This window comes from Mastomys coucha, unplaced genomic scaffold (assembly GCF_008632895.1).
Source record: "Mastomys coucha isolate ucsf_1 unplaced genomic scaffold, UCSF_Mcou_1 pScaffold6, whole genome shotgun sequence".
Taxonomy (NCBI): domain Eukaryota; kingdom Metazoa; phylum Chordata; class Mammalia; order Rodentia; family Muridae; genus Mastomys; species Mastomys coucha.
The window spans coordinates 24,206,874-24,223,748 of NW_022196912.1; the positions used below are offsets into that span (position 1 = coordinate 24,206,874).

General features: G+C 44.6%; 1 protein-coding gene across 2 annotated transcripts in view; it reads right to left on the reverse strand.

Annotated features, from left to right (window-relative positions):
* The window catches only part of Gckr (glucokinase regulator), a 23,719-nt gene that overhangs the window by 6,614 nt on the left and 230 nt on the right, over positions 1 to 16,875 (reverse strand). For both annotated transcript variants that reach the window (XM_031356034.1, XM_031356033.1), the window contains exons 2-16: positions 16,344 to 16,499; positions 15,888 to 15,956; positions 15,056 to 15,124; positions 14,619 to 14,692; positions 14,016 to 14,082; positions 13,794 to 13,847; positions 12,576 to 12,670; positions 9,605 to 9,710; positions 8,066 to 8,184; positions 7,520 to 7,618; positions 7,266 to 7,363; positions 6,799 to 6,875; positions 6,363 to 6,459; positions 5,728 to 5,825; positions 5,557 to 5,640 (exon numbers count right to left, since the gene is read on the reverse strand). In XM_031356034.1, coding sequence (XP_031211894.1) covers positions 5,557 to 5,640; positions 5,728 to 5,825; positions 6,363 to 6,459; positions 6,799 to 6,875; positions 7,266 to 7,363; positions 7,520 to 7,618; positions 8,066 to 8,184; positions 9,605 to 9,710; positions 12,576 to 12,670; positions 13,794 to 13,847; positions 14,016 to 14,082; positions 14,619 to 14,692; positions 15,056 to 15,124; positions 15,888 to 15,956; positions 16,344 to 16,499 — 1,362 coding nt within the window. The remainder of the gene's footprint in view (positions 1 to 5,556; positions 5,641 to 5,727; positions 5,826 to 6,362; positions 6,460 to 6,798; positions 6,876 to 7,265; positions 7,364 to 7,519; positions 7,619 to 8,065; positions 8,185 to 9,604; positions 9,711 to 12,575; positions 12,671 to 13,793; positions 13,848 to 14,015; positions 14,083 to 14,618; positions 14,693 to 15,055; positions 15,125 to 15,887; positions 15,957 to 16,343; positions 16,500 to 16,875) is intronic.

The following is a 16,875-nucleotide window of genomic DNA, read 5'->3' on the forward strand; positions in this document are numbered from 1 at the left end:
ACACACACACACACACACACACACAAAATGTCTCTGGAAGGCTGCATGGAGCCAGCAGTCTCTAAATACAGAATCTCTAAGCACAGAGTCTATGGAAGAAAACAATGTCTAACAACATGACACTGGCACTGCCCTTCTACAACAATCTAACATTTCTAGGTATTTATCTCATGGAAACACTTGGATGCATGCATACACATTGCATCACTATTGGTGATAGCAAAATGTTTAAAATAAGCAAATGCCCCAAATAAGAGATCGGCCAGGTAAGCTACCACACTGGAACATTCACAGCGAAGAAGAGATCTAGGCACTGCAGTGGACTGATATTCAGAAGGTGCTAAGCAAAGCACATGGGATGTAAAATGTCTACCACCCTTTACTCAGAAATAACGAGTGGTTTTTCTTTGTTTTTTTTCTGTTTTGTTTTGCTTTTTCAAAAAGAAACACTGGAAGTATGTTTAAGTATGGCTATGACCAGGTTTGAGGAAGCCAACTTGAACAAGCTCTGATTCTGAGGCTTCAATGAAAAGTAAGTATTAAGAGAATATATTCAACTCCATCCAGTGGTGGCAGGGCTGTCTCTGACTCTTGCCTGCTCTGGGGGCTTTTCCTCCTACTGAGCTGCCTTGTCCTGCTTTAATGTGAGGGGATGTGCCTAGTCTTATTGTAACTTGATGTTCTGTGTTTGGTACAAATCCTGGGAGGCCTGCCCTTTTCTGAAGGGAAACAGAGGAGGAATGAATCTGGGGAAGGGGGAGAGAGACTTGGCAGAGAAGAGAGAGGGGAAACTGAGGGTGGGATGCAATATATAAGAGAAGAATTTTTTAAAATGTTAGCTTAGAAGAGAGAGGAGAGAGAGAGAAAGGGAGAGAAAAGGAGGGAAGGAGGGAGAGAGAGAGGGAGAGGGAGGGAGGGAGGGAGGGAGAAAGGGAGGGAAGGAAAGAGAGAAAGAGAGAAAGAGAGAGAGAGAGAGAGAGAGAGAGAGAGAGAGAGAATGAATTTATTAGGGGAAGCTGTGCATGTTAGAACATGCCTTTGTTTCCAGCCTTCAGGAGACAGAAGCAGGCAGATCTCTGTGAGTTTGAGGCCAGTCTGGTCTACAAAGTTAGTTCCAGGACAGCTAAGGTGACACAGAGAAACCCTGTCTCAGAAAAAAAAATAAAAAGGTCATGGTGGGGGGCAAAGGGGGAAGGAATAAGGGTGAGTAATGAGAGGCCAAAGAGATGGCTGAGTGTGAAGAGCTCCTGCCCCTCTGCCTCTAGATCTGAGCTAGATTCCCAGCACCCACATTGGGAGGTTCACAATCACCTGTAACTTCAGTTTCAGGAGATCCAGTGCCCTCCTCCGACCCACAGCACTGCACATGCATGGTGTAAATTCAGACAAGCAGGTACACACATGCATATGTATAAAAAATAAAATAAAATGAAATAAAAAATTGAAAAATACATTAAAATACATCTAAGCCATGCAGATGGTGGATGTCTGTAATCCCAGTATCCTGGAGGCTGAGTTAGGAGGGTTGAGTTCAAGGCCAGTCTGGCCTTTGTAATAGTTCTAGTCTAGCTAGGCTACATAGAAACCATATCTCAAAAACAAAAAAACAAAAACAAAAACAAAAAACCCTAAACATTTAACAACAAAAGAAAATTCATGAGTCCATAATGACTTTAAACAAACGCAGTTGGGGTGGGGAGTGAATCAGAAGCTCCTTAAGAAAAAAAGCTAGTTAATGAATGTTTAAGAGGAAGAGAGCTAGAAATAGAAAAATCACCAGTTGAGAGTCACCATGGGAAAAACTGAGTCAAGTGGAAATCAGCAGCACATGCGGAAACAGTGTGGTAAGGCTGGCTGGGTGACAGTATGTGGAGAGACAGAAGCCATCACCAGCACTGAATGGCCTCATGGCCTCACCCAGGAAGAAACACACATGCCAGGTGACTCCTGATGGGACATACAAGTCTCCGAAGGGAAAAAAAAAAAAAAAACTTTAAATCTGAAAATGAGGAAAAGGCAACACAGCACCTTTGTACATTCTAGAAATGTGAGGTACGTTCCAGAAAAAGATTTGCCTAGATTTCTAAAAATGTCAGTGTCATGACAAACAAGGTAAAAAGAAGAAGACTGAAGATGAGGAAGAGGCCAGAGAACTAGTGACTACGGTTGGTAGGTTCTCCTTGATTGGGTTCTAGATCTGGAAAATAAAAACAACTTCCCCAGGGATAACTCAGGAAATCTGAATTTAGGTAATGAGATCACATTAATTGTCATTCCCAGAGTGGATAATTATATCATACTTATAGTGGCAAATGTCTTTGCTCTTTAGGGACATATTCTAAAGTAATTGGTGTGAAGTTTTGGTTTTAGGTTTTTTGTTTGGTTTTTTGGGGGAGGGGATGGGGTCTCATGTAAGCCAAAGTGACCTCGAGTTCATTATGTAGCTAGGGATGGCCTTGATCTTTTCCTGATCCTGCTTTTGCCCCCAGATGATGGGATTACAGGATGTACCACTCTGCCTGGCATAGTGTGAAATATAAGACAGCCTCACTTATCTATCATATGCTCTAGGGAAAAGAAAGAGATGAAGGAAATGTGACAGAGGAGGGCCAGTGAATAGGACACAATGTTTCAAATTAAGAGTGAAGACCATTACAGTATCAAAAATATTTCTCCAAGTAAAGCAACAGGTCTGAGCTGGGTGTTGTTAACTTGATACAAGCCAGAATCCTGTGGGAAGAGGAAACCTTAAATGAGGAACAGCCTCCATCACACTGTCAGTAGGACATTTTCCTGGTTGGTGACTGATATGTGGGGTCCAGCCCACTCTGGGTGGTGCCACCCCTCAGCAAGCAGTCGTGGCTTGTATAAGAAAGCAAGCTGAGGGCTGGTGAGATTGTTCAGTAGGTAGAGGTGCTGACAACTTAAAGTCAATCCCCTGGGTTCACAAGGTAGAAGAGAGCTCACTCCTATAAACACACACACACACACACACACACACACACACACACACACACACAAACTGAGCAAGCCGTTGAGAATAAGCCAGGAAGCAGCTTTCCTCCATGGTCCTGCCTCTGCACCTGCTTCCTGCTGGAGCTCCTGCCCTGACTCTGAAATGATGGACTGTAAAGTGTCAGATGAAATAAACTTTCCTTTCCAAGTTGGTTATGATCAGGGTTTTATCACAGCAGCAGAAGAAAAAAAAATAAGACAAAGTCCAATGGAAATTTTGGTGACAACTGCTGCTTGACAAATTCCAGCATGTGGATATCAAGAATCACAGTTCTCCAGCATCCTTTGACTTTCATTTTGATGATTCTTACTATGCATTATGGGAGTTTCCTTATGCCTTTTTCCTTTGGGAAATTTTGTATGGGCTTTGGTAAAGGATATGAATGTATGAATGTTTAGCAGTCTTGCTAAATAAAGTAAATCTTTGGAAACAAATCTTTCCACCGTGGAACCATCTAGCATGATAACTCTGCCTACTCCTGTACAAAAATCCCCTTTGTGCCCCCCTGTTTGCACCAAGAATAGGGAAGCGGCAGATTTGTTAACTGAAAGATAGTGCCAGAAACTCTTACGTACACCTGGTCTTAAGAATGAAATCATACAGTCACGAGAAACAATGGGCCCAGGCTCACAGGATGAATGATGAGATGAAGCACACCCCACGAGAAGCAGATTCTGTTAAGAAGCTAGACTAGCTTGGTCCCTCTCTGACATATACAGCAGCACACACATTGAAGGAATTAGGATGGTATGGCACAATGGAAAAAGTGTAAAATGTCAGACGTTCTCTTTGGGGAGCTCGTGAAGAGAACAGGTCCATATTGTAATACCAAGGCACATAGCAACACAACTAGGAAATGGCTCAATGCTTATTATGCTTCCTGGTGCAAACACAGCATCATGCCCCTGGAAGAATGAAACTTGCTCTCATGGGTTTGTTTAGCATGACTCAATGTCTGGTACCTCCTGACCACAAAGCCTGAGACCTTGCAGAAGGAGGTGCAAAGGACACGTGGTGGGATTGCTGAACCTAAGAGAACAATGGGGACTTAGATGCTTGCTGAACTTATTGCTTTTGCTTCAAAGAAAAATAATGTAATAAAGTTGATGACTTCACTCATTCTGGATATTAAAAAATAGGGCTAAAATAGGTTAAAAACAATCTGTGAAAAGATCATATATTTCTTGTTATAATTAAGTCTACTTTCAAGATTGCTAGTGGCTAAGCTATTATGCAATCACAGACTCAAAAATATGTGTCCTTTTTTTCAATAAGCACCAGCTCTCCTGATTCACCCTCAGAAAATATCAGTCCCTTCCCTCACTGACGCCACACCTCTTCGACCAGAACCTGGCTGGAGCCAGACTCTAGCAGAAACCTTCTTTCAGACAATTCCATGTGAAGAGATGAAACCAGCACCAAATAAAAGATTAAAAAGCACCAAGAACAAAAACCTAATAGATTGGAATATAGACAAAAATCTAGATAAGATGTCACTACATTAAAAACATAAATAAGGGCCAGGGAGACTGGGAAATTGAACACACACACTTTACGAGATTGCTATGAGAACTGAGATAAAAGATACAAAATATTCACCAGGGTATAATGGGCTGAATTTGTATTAAGGATCATGATTGTTTAAGTGTGGAGAATGTAATATGGAAAGCCAAGACAATGTAAAAGTTAATCAGAGGAGATTTCTCCAAAAACAGGCAAGGTCGGAGGAGACTGTGAATGTGGGAAGCATGCCAAGAAGTAAAGACGTAACACTGAAACACTGAAACACTATGTAGAACAAAGGACAAAGGAGAGTGAACCCCCCTGGGGAGAGCCATTTCTGTAAGAGCTCTAGGTTCCATGAGGCCTTGTGTTGGCTTCGTCTGATTAAGTCTGGAAGCTCCCAGAAAGAAGCAGTTTGATTAAGGATGGAAGACCACACCTCCCCCAGACCCCTTCTGGGCCCTGCTTCTGCCCAATAGAGGGTGGGTAGGTCATGTGTAAAAACAGTAAAGCACAGAGATGTAAATTTGTTTTCTTTCTTGGGCCACACAGCAGAGCTGGGCTGACAGCTAGATTTCCCAGTGCGCACTCCAAACCAAACTGCAAAGCACATACAAACTGCTCAGTATTTCTATGACTCCTCTCAGTGTGTCTCCTGGATTATAATTTCACTATTGAGGGAGGACTACATCGGGGTAATAGCTGGATTATGATCAGCATAGTGTACCATGCAAAAGAAAGGGTCTAAAAAGCTTTTGGGTAGTGATGATGACTTCAATGTCAACAATGAACCCAAAAACCCCAATGAATGTGTAACCATTGGTGGCCTGTCTTGCCTTTTCTGTATATTCCTAGAAAGAACGGAACCCTGTTGCCTTGGCAACTCTTTAGAGACCTGATAAATCGAGTAATTACCCAGTTTGGGGAGGGGAGAAGACTAAACAAATGTTCAGGCTTTCCCCATCCATCTAGCTTTTGGCGGGGAGGGGTGGACTCCTCTCCTACTTAGGAAACATTGCCTTCTCATCCCAGCCTACCTGAACATAGCTCCCTTCATAATCGAAGAAAAGAAGTGGCCATGTGATGCTGATGAGCAAGGGAAAGAGTTTCTTTAGAGGGGCCTGAGGAGAACGAGATGAACAGGGTGGTTTGCTCCAGAAGGCCTGGCTGCACCACGCCAGGTCTTCTCCCCAGTGCCGGACACTCACTGGCAAGGACTGCCCCACAGTGCTGTGCACCAGGGCCTGGATGTTCCGGCTCTTCTCCCTCACCCTTTCTGCCAGGGTCTGTACTTCTGTGAGGTTATCTGGGTGGGATAGATGTCAGAGTTAAAAGGCTGGCCTAAGATACAGTTCTTCCTGCCACCCTGGGGTCCTGCCAGGATGCTCATTTGGTCCCTTCTGTGCTAGATCATTTTATGTCAATTTGACACAAGCAAGAATCACTTGGGAAAAGGGAACTTCTCATGAGAAAATGCCCTACTAAACCAGCCTGTGGTGCATTTTCTTGATTAATTCATGGGCCCTGCTTACAGTGGGTAGTGCCATCCCTGGGCTGGTGGTCCTGAGTGACATAAGAAAGCAGACTGGCAAGTCATGGAGAATAACAGTAAGTTGTACTTGCCCATTGCTTCTGCCCAGGTTCCTGCCCTAACTTCCCTCAGTGATAGACTTATACATTATAAGATGAAATAAACCCTTCCTTCCCCTTCGCTTTTGGTTATGGTGTCTTATCATGACAGTAGGATACCCTAAAATACCCTACCTCTGGTGAGGCACCCTGAAACTCAGAAAAATGGCAGTTCCTCTAAACCAACTCCACTGTTCCCATCCTGCCCACTCACCATCCAGGGTAAAAATGAAGACCACTGTGTCAATTTCCGTAAGGGATGGCAGAATGGAAGTCAGAAAGTCATCCTGGGAGAAGGTGAACTGGGGACCCTGGGACAGAAAAAGATGGGAGAGTTCTTCCCAGCAGGACATTCAAAAGCAGAGATTTGAAGACTGAAGGGGACCTTAGGGGGGTGTCTAATACAGCCCTTCTGGTTTCATGGTTCAAAATGGTAGCATTTTGCCAAAGTGATGTAGCAGGTGAGTGAACTAAAGCCAGGCAAACCCAGAGCCTTCCATACCCCACCACTTTAGATCTCCATGTCCTCTGACCAGTTCTTCCTGGGACTGATGATCCCCTCGTGTTCCCCCGACTCCAGGCCCCACTTCCCTTCTGCCCTTTGCACACCAATGAATTCCACAACTTCCCAAGTCCCGTCCTCTCCCAACCTGATTGGTGAGCTCATCCTTCTGGTTAAACATGTCGTTGTGGTCACCAATAAGAAAGCCACGGATATCTTGAAAATCTGAGAAATTTAAGATCAGAGAGAAAAGAATGGTGGGCTTTAGAAGAAAGGAAGGCTCTAGACTTCAGGGGCTATGATAATGTCAGAAAGTGGGATATTAGGTGAGTGACAATCTACAAGAGAGACTATTACAAGCACTGGAATGGGAATGGAGAGCTCAAGGGCCCACGTGGAATTCGATGCTTCAAATGAAAGAAGTGTTCGATGGAAGCACTTCCTTATGTAGGATGGATAGAATCCTGGGTTGCCCTCTTTCTATCAATTCCTCCTAGTGTTGTTGCCTCCTTAGCCAACTGGGGGAATCTCAGGGGTCTGCAGAAAAATGTTTTAATAGTGGACCAATTGGCTGGGATACATGGTATCAGGAGCACATCAGGACTCAGGACTCACCAGCACCAAAAGTGTGGATGCACTCTACTCCATCCATAATGGCGATGATACCAAGGGTCTGCCAGCCAACCAAGTACACGTGGCCTTTCTTCTCCAGGCTGAGAATGAGCCAGGGACCAGGCCATGATCACCATGAAAGGAGGTGGCAAAGGAACACAGGAGTAAACAACCAAGACCTCCCAACACATGGCCTCATCTCACTCCTGCCATGTTAACACACTCTCAATGTCCCCTACAAACGCACAGCCACATACCTGATGCCAATTTGTTTCGTCAGGGTGGCAATTTTGGAACTTTGACTGTAGGTCACCTGATGAGCCCGCTCAAATGTCCTCAGGATTTCCAGAAGGCATCTAGAAGAAAATTCATTATCTCCCAGAGAGGATCTGGTGCTTCACCCAAAAAGACCTAGGTCCTCCTACCCACACCTAAGGCAAGTCACAATTCCCATTATTTAAAAAAAAAAAAAAAAAAAAAAAAAGTTTTGCTAGTCCCTGCTAGAGAGACATGGGGGAAGAAAGAGGAGAAAGATATCCAGACTGCCTTTCATAAGAGCAGAAATAGTTCTATTGTAAAATGGCTTCAGTGAGAAAAACAAAAGCCAAAAAGAGGGTGGGTGTGAGCATTCTGGAAGCTAGTCTGGAAGCCCAAGTAAGGGAAGGGAGTAAGGATGAGTTCTAGCCTGCATGACCTGGGCAATTTTCAAGTCAAAGGACTCTTGAAAGCTTGCCTCTGGAATCAGAGCCTGCCATCTACTCTATCTGTTTGGATCTGATCCCCCACTTCTGTTTCCTCCTTACCTTTGAGAGGACACAACACCCTGGTCCACAGTTTTATGGGCAGCTAGTAGCAGGGTTTCCAGTAGAATCTTGGTGGCACTTCCACCTTTCATTCGGGAAGAGCCGCTGAGCCCCTCGGGCTAAGGAGGCAACAACACTAGGAGGAATTAATAGAAAGAGGGCAACCCAGGACTCTACCAGTTCACCAGTTCATGACCCCCTGAGCATGAAGCGCTGTTGGTGATCTTTGGGTATGGAATGTGATTGGTGACTCCTAGGTATGAGTATGCTTGGTGGCCCCCATTAGATGTTCACTGTGGTTAATGATCACTGAGCACATCTTTTACTGGTGGCCTTGACCATGTTGCTAGAGTGTATTTAACTGAAAGGAGAAGAGAAAGAAAGGGCCACCCATGGCCATCTTCATGGTGTACTCAAGACTCTCTGGGAGGAAGCCCGTGACAAGGTCTCTTCTCAGTTGGGTCAAGGGTTTTCAGAGAATACTCTTCTTTCTGAGAACCTTCTCCACCACGTTTTATGGTAGTTTGTCATTCCTAAATGCCAAGTTTTCCATGCTTTATACAAACACATGAAGCAGACACAAAATGGTACAGATTTATAACACAGTACATCAAACAAAGATTGCAGCAAAGAGAATGGCATGGCCAGTGATTAAAAACAGAAGACTGAGAGCTGGAGAGATGGCTCAGTGGTTAGCAGTGCTTTACTGCTCTGGCAGAGGACCTGAGTTCAGTTCCCAGCACCCACATCTGGAAGCTCACAATTGCCTGTAACTCAACTCCAGGGGAATTGATGCCCCCTTCTGGCCTCTATGGGTACCTGAACTCACATGCACACATACACACATTCACCTAAAAATAACTTTAAAATAAACCTTTAAAGAAACAAACAAACCTGAAAGCCAACCAATGGATGAAGAGGAGACAGGAAACAAAAACAAGCTATACACTACAGAATTTCCCTTCCTCTCTCATATGAAGATCAAGAGGAAGGTCTCAGATGTACTACCACTGACAAAGGGAGGCAAGAGGTAAAAGTTTGGGTTAGGGAAAAAGTAGGGCTAGATGGTTCTAGTGAGATGTGTGCAGAGGACCCAGATGAGAATAAAGAACAGGAATTTTGAGTCTAAGAAGGCCTGCAGCAATGTGAAGAGGATATCATAAAGCATAGGAGTGAGGCTATGGCACTGTTCTTAAAACCCTAGTCAGCATTTAAATCTGTAAGAGACTGAATGGGACCTAGCCATGGCTAGTCAAGGCTGTCTATGCATAGATGGCAAAAGAGCTCCTCTAAACAAGACTGTTCTAGATCACAGAAGTGCTTCCTAGTTACTGATCTGAGAAACAGGGTTGAAATAAAGATCAAAGAAAAACATCCTGAGGTAAGAAAGTAAAAGAGAAAAATAGGACTTCTTTGAAAATGCTTGAGCTGGGGATTCAAGCAAGATAAGCAGAGGCATGAAGATCAAAGGTTCCCTGTATGTGACAAGCAGTTCCTATATGCTTGAAGAGGTAGGTAGAGAAAGGAGGTTGGCCCTACCCCGATGGCAGGATTGAGCACAAAAGCTTCCTGTTTCTCCTGCATCTTCTGCATCCGCTCTGCCACTTGCCGGAATGTTGATCTCCAGTCCTCAATGGGGTCATTTCTGAGGTCCAGAGAAAGACAGAGGAAAAAGGACTGTGTGTGTGAAGCTGAAGAAAAGGCCTCAGTAGTTAGGTTCAGTGAGAGAGTGAAGTCAGAGGTCAACTCCATCACAGAGAAATATGCTTTGGAGCATACGGGGTGGTATGTCCCTGAAATCCAAGGACTGGGTTAATAATATCTTCGGCAAAGAAAGCCCACATCAAAGCCAGCATCCAAGCTTAGTGTTCTAGCTGAAAGCCAAACATCAAAACTACTGTGGCAGTGCACACCTTTGATCCGAGCACTTGGGAGGCAGAGGCAGGGAGATCTCTGAGTTTGAGGCCTGGTCTGCAGAGTGAGTTCCAGGACAGCCAAGGCTACACAGAGAAAAACCTGTCTCCAAAAGTAAAACAAAACCCTACCATCTTATACTTCATCTTAGAGTCCTTTGAAACCCCCATCCCATTCTTGGAAATACATCTAAAACTTTCCAACAGTGACTCCTCACTACCCGAGGGAAGCATGTTGGTCCTAATAAGGTATAAACTTTGTACTATTAACTGTAGCATCTGTTGATAAATAGTCCACAATAAAGTAACCATATTAAAGCCGTGTGTTAATGAGACAAGAGAGCCAGTACGAGCTTACTTGCATAGCTAAAAATTGTGGAATCTCAGAAAATGAGAATCTTCTCAAGTGGATATTCATGTGACTAGCTCAGTGTGGCAGGACTTCAAAGACTGAGCTCATACATCATCCCTAACTGCCCTTTATCATCCTACCCCTGACAGGATTCCATTCCTTTTTGAACTATTTGTTTTATTTTATTTCTTTTGTTTTATTTGTGTGTGTATATGTACGTGTCAATGTGTGTATGCGCACATGTATGCAGCTCTGCATGCACATGTGTATGGAAGTCAGAGGCCAACCCTAGTTATACTCTTTAATTGCTTTCCACCTTAGTTTTTGAGGCAAGGCCACTGCCTAAACCTATACTGACTGGTCAGTAAGCGCAGGGATCCTCCTGTCTCTGCTTCCCCAGCTCTGAGACTACAGGTACATGCCAACCCCTTCTTGAATAGCTTTTATAGAATATTTTTAAATATTATTTATTTATTGTTATTTAGACGAGTACACTGTCGCTGTCTTCAGACATACACTAGAAGAGGGCATCAGATCCCATTACAGATGGCTCTGAGCCACCATGTGGTTGCTAGGAATTGAACTCAGGACCTTCAGAAGATCAGTCAGTGCTCTTAACCACTGAGCCATCTCTCCAGCCTTTTATAGAATATTTTATGGAAATATTTTTATATTAATCCCGAGGCAGACAACTTTCACCTATTTCATACCTATTGTATAAAGTACCTTCTGTGGCTGTTGTCATGCTAATTTCTAAACCTTCCTAGAGACATAGGGAAGGAAAACATTGTGCAGTAAAATCAGGCTTCCCAGACTTGACTTCACTGAACATTGAAACCTCCCAGGGAGTTCTGTTCTGCAGCAACCATCCATTTCTGGGTACACACACACACACACACACCCTGAAGTTCAGCCTCTGCAGGTGTGTATCAGAACCCCAAACTGCATTTTTATAAAGCTTCAGAGTCAGTTTTGAAAATGAGTCAAGACAGGGAGCCACCACTTTAAGGAACAACTGTAAGATCTCCACGCCCACATTGTTTGAAATTCTTCATTTCACTTAGTCACAGGACCTGAAATTAGCACTCGCTGCTGTAGATAGATTTGGGGTGGAAATGAGTCCTCCATGAAAAGGAGCAGGGTTCAGAGTATCACAGACTCATTTACACTTGAGTATGAGTTACACTCAAAGCCTGGAATCTGGGACTTGGAAGAGTATCTCCAAAAGAACCAGGCTCCTTCGCTGCCATCCCCCACAGGCAGGGTGCCATCAGGTGATCCAACCCAATGGCTTATTTAGCAGAGTTCCTCAAACCTGGCTGAGCATCAAAGTCACCAGGGATGCTTTAACGAAATAGACATCTCATGGCTTACCCCAAATGGAACTACACCTGCACACGACTGCTCAGCTACATGGAGTGTTAAGGTCAGACCAAGTGGCCATTTGGATAAGGAATAAGAAGGGGGTTTGGAGTATGGTGAGTCATGTCTACAATCTCAGCAGAGGCAGAAAAAGGAAGGTTACAATTTTGAGGCTAACCTGGGCTACATAGCAAGACTTTGTCTCTCTCCCCACAAAAGAAGGTGGTTCTTTAGCACAGGGCCTCAGGGTAGGAGGAGGGGCAGATGTGAGGAGCCAGAGAGGAGCCAAAGGGGGCCTGGAATGATGAAGGGAAGAACATGAAATAGGGTGCTGGGAAGAGGAGAAGGCAGTTTCTTGGGACCCACTACTACTCTGAAAGGATGCTCAGGGCTTACCCCAAATGAAACAGACTTTCCTGACAGTTTTTTTTTCTTTTTTTCCTTATAGTTCTTGTCTCTCTACCTCTCTGATCCATTTGAATCTATACAAGCTTGTGTTTTATGTGGCTTTTGGGGTTTGTTTTTGTATTTTATTTTTTTAGGTGGGGTTGTTTGTTTTTTTCAAGACATGGTTTCTTTATGTAGCCCTGGCTGTCCTGGAACTTGCTCTGTAGACCAGGCTGGCCTCAAACTCAGAGATCTTGCCCATCTTATGTAGCTTTGGTACCTTCTACCATTTCCAAAACAAGGAGAGAACATTTAAAATGAAGAAGCCAGCAAAAATTTCATGCGCCGAGAGACCACCCCATATTTACTTTTAAATCCTGTGACTTGGCAAGCAGGACATATCCCTATTTATCTTCTCCTTGGCAATTACACTACGGACTTCAACATGTCCCTTTCCCAGGCTTCCTAGGCCTAGTCAGTCTTACAGAAGCCTCACCTGGCCATGCTCACCGGATTGAAGCCAACCAGGATGGGCAAGAAGACGTCTGTGTTATCCATGCAGTAGTCCATCTGGCCTGCCACAAAGGGTGCCTGAGAGCAGCAAGAGAAGAAGGCACAATAAAGGGAGCTCCTCTGAATGTTCTCCAAGATCCACATGGAACCTGCCCCAGCAAGCTCCCTAGAAATAGATTCCTCAATCAAGACTTAGTGAATCCACCACTGGGTGGTGATGAGAACCTTTAATCCCAGCACTTGGGAGGCAGAGACAGGTGGATTTCTGCGAGTTCAAGGCCAGTCTGGTCTACAGAGTGAGTTCCAGGACAGCCAGGGCTACACAGAGAAACCCTATCTCAAAAAACAAACAAACAAAACAAAAACCTTATGGAATGCAAATTTGAAAAGCAAAGCAAACTTTTAACAAGTTCCCTAAGAAAATCACTTTTTCTTTGAGCTACGACTTCCTTATATATATAGTCTTTGCTGGCCTTGGACACGCAGCCAGCCTCCAGCCTCTCCCTCCCAAGTGCTGACTTTACAAGCAACTTTCACCAAGCCGGTGCTACATTTTTTCTTCTGTTCTCTCACAGAAATCTCCCAAATGGTAAGGTTTGAGAACTATTAACTCAACTGTAAGCTCCTTGTGGTCAGTCTCCTGTTTTTCCTCGTGGTACAAACAGCTGGGATCTAATTCTCTGCGCCCTGAACTCTTAGAATCAAAACTGCTGTGGGGGATAGGAAACCTAGCCAAGTGGTTCTCATACAAACATGCTAAGAATCTTGTTAAAATGCAGACTGATCCACTGGCACCTGAGATCCTGCACTCCCAACCAGGCAGAGTTGATGCGGATATTGCCGGTGGGGAGGAAGCCAGGGGCCAGACTCTTCTGTGAAAAGTCAGAGAGTAAATACTTCAGGCTTTGTGGGCCCTATGATCTCTGTCCAACTACTTAAGCCCAGCACAAAAGAGGCCATGAATTGTGAGTAAGCACAAAGGTTGCATGCCGGTGAAACGACCCACAGATTCAGGCAGCTGGCTACACTAACTGCCAGAGTAGCTTGCTGACTCCTGGACTGGTCTGTCCATCTTGGTTGTTGACACTGAATGACACAGCAAGCACCCACCCCATCACCTAGCATCCACCGTCCATGCCAGCCTAGTCCCACCCGCTTCACCCTAGTAAAACTGACCTACTCCTCCTGACCTCGCACTTACAGAGAGTCCCACAGAAATGCCTATGACGACCACTCTCTTCTTCCCAGCAGCCACCTAGGAATGAAAGGGGGTGTTAGGGTCTTCAGGGTACAAATCTAGTGTGTTAGAAAAATCAGGACCAGAGCAGGAGCCAGGCCTTGGATGAAGGTTGGGGTTTTTCTAACCCTATGAAAAGCAATATATGGGCATCTCCAGGTTAAGTAGTAACAGGAAAACACAGACCTTCTTCAGCTCCTCAATCCCGTGTAGGGCGCTATCTTCTGTCTGTTCCCGTGAGGCTACGACAGACCTAAGGGTGCAAACTCAGTGGAGGCCAGTGGCATTAGCTAAGGAGCAAATACCTATTGATGGTTAGGGAAAGGCGCACTGAGAGAAAGACATGGAGGAAAGCTATCATTGAATAGCTGCCTACTGTTTACTGGGCACTGTGATAGAGACAGGACACAGAATTTAAAAACCTAGCTAACTGCAAGTGCCAGGTAGACAATAAACATCTGTGATGGGGCCAGATACAAGGCCACAGGGATGGTGGAGACTAAAGGCAGGTTCCTTATATAATCCTTGACTAAACTCGTTCAAATTCAGGCTATAAAAAGACATATGGGGGCTGGAGAGATGGCTCAGCAGTTAAGAGCACTGACTGCTCTTCCAGAGGTCCTAAGTTCAATTCCCAGCACCCACATGGTGGCTCACAAGCATCTGTAATGGGATCCAATGCCCTCTTCCGGTGTGTCTGAAGACAGTGACAGTGTACTCATATACAATTTAAAAAAAAATAAAAAGACATTCGGGCCACAAGTACAGGTTGGGGTAAATTTAACTTACCTGTCACCCCCTGCAATGAGGTATGTGTAAAGAGGTTTTTGTCCTAGACCTTTCATCAGCTGGTTGAAAGACACCTGTCCAGGGAGAGAGAGTATGACAATGGAGTGATAAAAAGGATGTAACATGAGTTCTCAGTTCCTAGAACATCAAGGTGCATAATGGTCTTCTTAGGCCAGTGCTTAACCCTAACTTTTTTGGAGTCTGCCACTTAAAGATGCAACTTGGAAGTGATTACTTAAGTGATGCAGGAGATGTGAGGATGTTAACAAGAGACTGCTGAGGCTCTGGTAGAGAAATCTGACGTCCTGGGCTCTAGGTTTGGGAGAGGAAATGAGGAGAGAATATATCTATTGAGAGAACTTGTCTCAGATGAGCCTTTTGGTTCTAGGGGTTATCCCCAGGAGGAGAAGGGAGAAACCAGCAATTAAAGTACTCACAGACATGAGGAATGCCATTCGGCCAGAGGTACCCCCTCCACTCAGTACTACCAGGCCCCCATCTGGCTCCTGAGGAAGGAAAGAAGCCCAGGTCAGAGGAAGACTTAGAACTCCTTATTCTTCTCCTCATCATAAAATTGAGAACATAGGCCATGTGAGGTAGCAAAAAGAACAATGATCTGGGGAAAGAAATCCACTTGGCTCTCCTCTCTGACTAAGCTATTCATTAAAATTCCAGAAGGGCTTGAGAGCAGCTTTGTCAATTAACTAAAAGTAAAGAGTCAAAGCTTCGGTAGCAGCAAGTGACTGCAATCAGCCTTTCTTTGCTTTCTGGTCTGGAAGGTGATTTAAAAAAAAAAGATAATAATACCAACTTCACAGGTTTTTGTGAATGTACTGAGTGTGAAAGTGCATTGCTGAGGATGGAGAGATGGCTTCGCCATTAAGGCTCTGGCTGCTCTTCCAAAGGACCCAGGTTTGATTCCCAGAACCCACGTGGCAGCTCACAATCATCTGTGACCCTCTCCTGCCTTCCGTGCGCACCAGGTACACGTGTGGTCCACAGACATACAGACATGCAGCCGAAACAGCCATAAACATTTAAAGAATAATAATGTTTTCAAGGAAAATGCATTGCTGCTGATAAAGTATTATCCGTCTGGTAGCTGTCATAATGATTATCACTGACTAAAACAACAATAAATATCCAAAGGGAAGACCAGAAGAATAAGGAATTGAGATTTATAAAAATGAGAAGTGGAGACTCAGGAAGGAAGAAGTCAGAGGTAACGGAAGTGTTTGGATGGGTGATAAGCAGGCGGAGAGCTTGTACCTTCAGAACTTCCTGGACTTTGCCAGCCACTTGCAACATGGTGGTCAGAACTGATTCGCTGTACAGTCGCTGTAGAGAGTGGACAGGAATCAAGATGGAGAATGGGGGGAGTAGAGGTGAGAGGAAGGCAGTGAGATGGCTTAGTGAGTTAAGGGAATTGTGGCCAGGTCTGATGATCTGAGTTTATTCCCAGGAACCCACATGGTGAAAGGACAGACTACTCCCAAAAGTTGTCCTCTAACCTCCACACATTTCCTCATGGAACAAATCCTTGCACATCACAAAACAGATAAATAAAATTTTTAAATGGGAATGGGAAAGGGGAGGAAGAAGTGGAAGGTGATGGATTGGGATGGAGGAGAGGGATCAGAATTTCCCATATCAGGAGGGCAGAGGTGGAGATGTGACTGGCTTGGCATCTCTGTTTACAGTGTCTGAGATTTGATTCTGGGTCACCTGGTAGGTGGGCATGATTTGCCCCTCCTCCTGGAATATTTCAGCATCACACTGCCCCAGCAGTTGAACAATTTTCTCTGCATCTGCTTTGTCCAAGTTCCGGGTCAGTGGGTTGGACTTCTCTGTGATTGGCACAGCTGCTTCATACCCTGACAACTAGAGAGAAGGGGACACAAGGGTAGGGCAGAAAGCCAAAGTCTGCTTTGTGCCTGCTGGACTGGAGGTGGGAATGGCAGTAGGCTCAGTGTTTGGCTTAGATCCACATACTTCACACACACACACACACACACACACACACACACACACACTGACTTGTACACATACATGTACACATACAGGTATACACCATTCACATACTAAAAACTTAAGTCTTCATGTGACGTTCTGAGCCTATTAAGGAAGGAAGGTCATAAGGAAAGATAAGAAAAAAGGTGCCTATCAGGGTAAGTGTGCCTGCAATTCAGGCTTTGGAAAGTGAAACTACAACAAAGAGATCAGGGGTTCAAGGCTATCCTCGGATACATAGAAAGTT